Consider the following 5869-nt stretch of genomic DNA (forward strand, 5'->3'; position numbering starts at 1 on the left):
ATTGAAAGTTTCTTTTGTTTTTTTTGTTAATTCACGGTATCTCCTAATCCAATAAAAATTTGGTCATGACGATATTAAAAGTTAAAATTGGACTATGTCAGCTATAAAACAAACGAGCAAAATTAAAAAAGTCAAATGGAGTACTCTGTTTAGCTTTTATTTAATATTTATATTTTTTTGTAAAATTATATAATTAGAATTTTCTTCATGACAAAAAAAATTCCTTTTTACAATGTATTTAATCTAATTTTCAAAAGACAAAAAGTATATTTGTTACACATAAATGGACTTTCAATCTTTCTCCAACTACTTATGATGTCATATCTTGTACGTATATGTAAAGCGTTTCTAGCACACTTTATTTTTTCACAAATAAGTTTTGTAAGTAAATTAATGAGATAGATTACTTTTTTTACTATTATATATATATATAAATACTACTTTATCTTTTTTAAAATAACATATAAATTATTTTTTTTAATGTGTCATATTCTAATGGGTGTTTATTTATTTTAATTTTTTAGTAGAATTTATTAGATGACTAATTTATCTAATAAAATTTTAAAAAAATTGATTTCAGATCATTAAAATTCGTTGAAAATTTAACAAAATATTTGAAAAATAATGTTATATATTACTCTTTTATTTTTCACACAAAATCTTTGATTTTTAACAAAAATTAAATAAAAATTCAGACCTTCATAAAAAATAATTGCAAACTAACTACATTAATTTTTAAAAAACAAAGTATAAAGTGTTTCAATTTTTTCCTTTTTTTTATATAATTCGAAACCAAATTGTATATAATAAATTTTCAAATTTAAAGATCAACTTGACATGATAAACTTTTTAAATTAAAAATTTTTACGGTGACACAAATTTGTGTTTTTATTTTTAATTTGTTACATCAATATTTTAGTTTAGAATTAAGTTAATATAAAAAAAATTAAATTAATATTTTAATAAATATATAACAAATGTATTAAAATAAATATCAAATTAAAATATAACACATCAGAAAAAATAACTTATATGTTACTTTAGAGATGATAGAATAGCATTTATCATATATATATATATATATATATATATATATATATATATATATATATATATATATATATATATATATATATATATATATGATTACTTTCTAGATATATTTTTTAATTTTTATAACTCCAATATATTTTAATTATTTTCTTAATACAAGCATATCAATTGAAGGTCTCGTCGTCTCTGGTGGAATATGATTCCTATTATATAAATTTGTTTCAGTTGAGTAAATTAATTAGACTTCATGCAATACCATATTGTCGCAAAGACGCAAAGTCCCACTACCATTCCCCTAAACCTCAAAATGTTGCTAATCTTTCCTAGCATACTCACTTGCTACCATCTTACCGTAACTAAATCATCTAAATCCCAACTAAATTTCAGACTGTTACTGCATACACTACATTTCTACATATATTATCTTCAACACCGACAAATATTAAAACTATTGTCATAATTAATATTTCAACATCGCAACCAAATATTAATAAATTTTTATTTTAGAAGATACGTAAGTTAGAATAATTAAAATTTTGATTCTTTCAGATTAAATTACCACTATTTGTCTCTTTTTTTATCAAAGAAAAAACCGTCTTGATTTCTTTTTTCATTCTTGAATAAGTGATAATTTAGTAATTCTTATGCAGGAAATTTTTGGACATCAAGTTTTTTTCTTTTAATCATTGTGGTTCTGGTATGAATAAAAGAGGTTTTCATTAATTGTTCATGAAGTCTTAAAAGAAAATTCTCAATACTAGAAATAAAGAAAACCGCACTAAAAAAAGTCGAATTCTACATAAAAGAAAAAATATAGTAGAATATTCAAAAAGTCTAAGGCCTGTAAAGATCCAGCCAGATAAAGATGAGTGTGCCGACTTGAGATTTTGGCATTATAACCCTGAAGTGCTGTCAAGATCGGACATTGGTCCTTAAAGTCTTCTAAGATAGGTTCAACGCCTTCTCCTAAATTCTGCTAATGCTCCTCTGATTTCTTTTTTGGGGGGCATCAGGGTCCGAGTAACCACTACATAAAACATACAAAGACAAGCAACATAGTAAATCAAACACCATCCACCACATATTATATGCATAGGATAGATATGATAAAAAAAATGAAACCATAAAATGATTCTCACTCCCAGTAGTCTGAATCCGAATCTTCTCCATCAGCTTCAGCTTGCTTGCTTCAATGTCAAAATAAAAAGAGAGCAGTCATTATAATGTCACACACACACACGATTTAAAAGATAGTAATAAAATAAGACCTCAATTTTAATGATCTTGACTTGATAGCATTCCCATTTGCAAGACCACAAATTTTACAGCACAAGGGAACGATTCGACTAATATCAAGACTTACAACATACTCCAAAAAGTGAAAATCAGAGGGTTTGATAAATTCTGGAGGTAAAGTAAAAAAAAAAATCAGAAAAGATACCTCTCAATGGAGGTCCTTCTCCTTCAAAAGGCTCACAGTAATCTACATGAGTATTCTTTTTGGGTGCTTGATGGATCCGGGCATAAAAGTGCTTAACAGGAACATCATCATCCGATGAGTTCTGCATGTATTCAAAAGATTTTGGCACACCCAAAATGTGCAGTTGATGAAAATCACCAACTTTTTCGAAAGCCGTCATAATCCCATCCCCATAATCATAAACTTTGTACCGTTCTTCCTGAAAAACAAATAGTAGCAACAGAAGTTTTTAAAAATCAAAGTAACAACCAAAACTAAAGGAAATCTTGTAATACACAGCATTGGAAAACTCCATTTTATCCCTTGTTTCTTTTAAATTTGCCTACGTGCCCTGTCTCTCCCTGCTCTCAATCCCAAATCAGTGAATGAATTACAGTATCAAACATCCATAATGATTATTTGCTTACTTCTCTGCGAACCATCAGTTCAAGAAGAGTAAAATTCTAGGATTATGTAAAGCACATTTTGATGGTTTCATATTGCATTTTGCATTCTGCAATTTTTAGCAATAGCAATAAACCCATAGTTGAAAACTTGCAATGCCATAGAAACACTTTAAAACTATTAATATTACAATGATGATTATATACCTACTCTCTAAATTAGCCCTAATAACAACTTCAGTCACCATTACTATTTGTTCATTCAGTTTTCCATTTCCATTACTCTTCGTTGCCTCTACTGCAATCACCGCCTTCTTCCTCAAAGGCACCTTCCCAGCATTGTCCTCAAGATCAACAATGCCCTCTAGCTCTATCTCCACAGCACTCTCCCGTTCATGTACCTCCTCAAAATCATAAACCTCACACTCCCCATTACTATTAACCTCATTTTCCAAAACCTCACCTTTCAAAACCCCAACAACCTTTTCACACCAATCAAAATCAAATTCCAATTCACCACCATCAACATCACCTGCAGGCAAACCCTCACTCCTACCCAAATCCCTAATTTTCTTCACAAAACCACACATGAATTTAACTCACAAAACCCTTACTAGAGCAACTACGTTGTGGATTTTCACGCAGGTTCAACAACGAAAGTTCATGCAGATACACTTTCTCAGTTGGCAGAGTAAAAACGACAACAGATCCAACACAAATAATAGTGAGAACTTAAAAAGATAAATCAGAAGTGGTGAACATGAAGTGGTGTAAGGCCGGGTTTTCAGGTAAGTGATGGTATGGTCTGGTGGGAGAGGGATGAAGGGATCAGGGAGAATTGGGTCTGTGAAAGAAGAGGTGAAAAAGGTTGGCAATTGAGAAATTTAATATACATTGAATAAGGATATATAGATATTTTAATCATTTTGAAAAGTTTTTATGGACCATTGGAAGTCCAAAACATCCTTGGACCAACGTAACATTAACCAACTTAGTATTGTTCTCCCTAAATAACAAATAACAGCAACGAATTTTTTCTGACATAAAAGTAACATAACTAAAGAAAACCTAACAGACAATGACACAGAAGTTAATTAACCTCTTTTAGCCTTTTGTTGTAGTGTCGAATTGCCACGAATGGATAAGGTTTATACCTCTCCAAAAAACCGTAATCTCTCTAGTCTGTATGATCTGTAGGAGTTCAGAATTTTTAGAAAAAAAAATGGAGGGGTAAATAACAAATTGTTATACTGCAAAAGATATCATTTGTGAAACAAAAATAAATAAAAAAAGAGTTCAAGTGCACTTACTCTTTACTACGAGTTGGCCTTTGATTTCTTCAAACAAAATGGATTTGCGAGAGATAAATATATAAATGGATTTGTGTGAGAGAGAAATATATATAAACTGATTATTATTACAAAAGAAGAATTTAGGTTTTCCTCACCCTAGTTCCTCATCAGTGCCTCTATGTATTGAGGGTCCACAAGGCTTTTGTCTTTGGTATCAAACAAGATTTATTTGCAAGAAAAAGTGTTAATATTATGATAATTGGAGGGAAAAAAGGGATTCAAGTTTACTCACATTTTTTTAACGGAGGGCCTACAAGGCTTTTGACTTTGATTGCAAGCAAAATTGATTTGTGAAGGAAAAACAAAAAGGAAAAAAAAAAACAATATAACACTAATTCGGCAGGAATGATAATTAAGTAAAGAAATAATAATTAGAAGAGAAAGCATGAAGCTTGTATAAGTAACAACCATGAATGGTGATGATTATAGACTGGAACTCCTCGGCGTAACCTCAAAAGGCGGTTGCCGATTATACGACCACGAGATCGCAGATTGTATCGCATTGATGGTGATGGTTCCATGCCACCTTCGAACTCCAATTCTTCTAGGGTTTCTGAAAACACAAAAGCTAAGAATCTCATGTTAATCTCAAAAGCACTATAACAACCTTTAAGAATTAAGAGAATCAAGGCAATAGACAAAGAAATCATTAATCGACAGCGTGACTGAGAAGAAGAATCAAACAAAGAAACCAAAAAGAAGAAAAGAGAGGAAGAAAATTACCTGGTCAGAGCGTCGGGGAAGAAGTGAAATGTGAAAACTTTTTTTCCTTTTTTTTTGGGTCACTTGGATTGGACAACCCTAATTTTAATTAGGGGTGGCAAGCGGCGAAGCTCATTCTTATCCATCCTGTCCCGCCTCATTTCTCCAAAAGCCCGTCTTTAGGCGGGTTGGCCCGTCCTACTCCGTCTAGTGAGGCGGTCCCAAAATTCTAACCCATTCCGTCTAATGGTGGGCTGGCAGACCGACGGGCCAAACTCGCCAAATATTTTTTTTTTACTTTTAATTATTAAATAATATATATATAAAGGTATAAAAAAATCACTTTTATTTTTTACTTTTAACTATTATAATTTCTAAAAATATAAATAAATTATAATTTTTATATTTAAAAACATTAAAATTTTTGTAATTATAAATATCTAATAAACATAATTATAAACCAAGTTTTCATCCAAAACATAATTATAAATATTATTCCTAAAGCAAAATAAATATAATCCAAAACATAATTATAAATATTGTCTCTAAAACAAAATAAACCTAATCTAAAACACTCAATTTTCATCTTCATTCTCTTGTAAGTTGGGTTGGGAGAAGTTGGATTTCGGTAAAAAATTGTAAAAATACCCCCTTGCTAAAAAATACTAAGCCCGGCGGGGAAGCCTGCCCCGCCCCGCCAAAGCCCGTGGTTTAAGCGGTGCGGATTAAGCGGACTTTTGCTATTTGGCGGTCCCAATTTTCCAGTCCAACCCGCCTTTTTTGGTGGGTTACGCGGGCCGGCCCAACGGATTTAGGCCCGTTTGCCACCCCTAATTCTAATTACACAATATATCTACTCATTTCTGATATATAGAGGTGGCCGATTTGTCGAACCTGCT

General features: G+C 31.1%; 1 protein-coding gene across 5 annotated transcripts; it reads right to left on the reverse strand.

Annotated features, from left to right (window-relative positions):
- Positions 1–1750: 1750 nt before the first annotated feature.
- On the reverse strand, positions 1751–5070 carry LOC130940720 (uncharacterized). 5 transcript variants are annotated; one of them, XM_057868937.1, is made up of 9 exons: positions 4992–5070; positions 4677–4821; positions 4501–4533; positions 4364–4414; positions 4227–4253; positions 4071–4107; positions 2495–2732; positions 2193–2240; positions 1751–2080 (listed from the first exon to the last, which is right to left on the reverse strand). In XM_057868937.1, the coding sequence occupies exons 2-9, from the start codon at positions 4787–4789 to the stop codon at positions 2007–2009; spliced, it is 621 nt and encodes a 206-aa protein (XP_057724920.1). In that variant the 5' UTR covers positions 4790–4821; positions 4992–5070; the 3' UTR covers positions 1751–2006. The 5 variants fall into 5 exon arrangements, with proteins under 5 accessions (XP_057724920.1, XP_057724922.1, XP_057724919.1 ...); XM_057868939.1 differs by having other exon boundaries at positions 4677–4836; positions 4992–5059; XM_057868936.1 differs by having other exon boundaries at positions 4501–4821; positions 4992–5035.
- Positions 5071–5869: the final 799 nt, after the last annotated feature.

The sequence above is a fragment of the Arachis stenosperma genome, chromosome 7, assembly GCF_014773155.1.
Source record: "Arachis stenosperma cultivar V10309 chromosome 7, arast.V10309.gnm1.PFL2, whole genome shotgun sequence".
NCBI lineage: Eukaryota > Viridiplantae > Streptophyta > Magnoliopsida > Fabales > Fabaceae > Arachis > Arachis stenosperma.

Coding starts and splice junctions, on each gene's coding strand:
- LOC130940720 (XM_057868935.1), bottom strand. CDS start 4,918: ATGATTTCTTTGTCTATTGCCTTGATTCTCTTAATTCTTAAAGGTTGT. Junction 4,254..4,363: donor GGCACTGATGAGGAACTAGG/GTGAGGAAAACC, acceptor TTTTGTTTGAAG/AAATCAAAGGCCAACTCGTA. Junction 4,108..4,226: donor AGGCCAACTCGTAGTAAAGA/GTAAGTGCACTT, acceptor GAACTCCTACAG/ATCATACAGACTAGAGAGAT.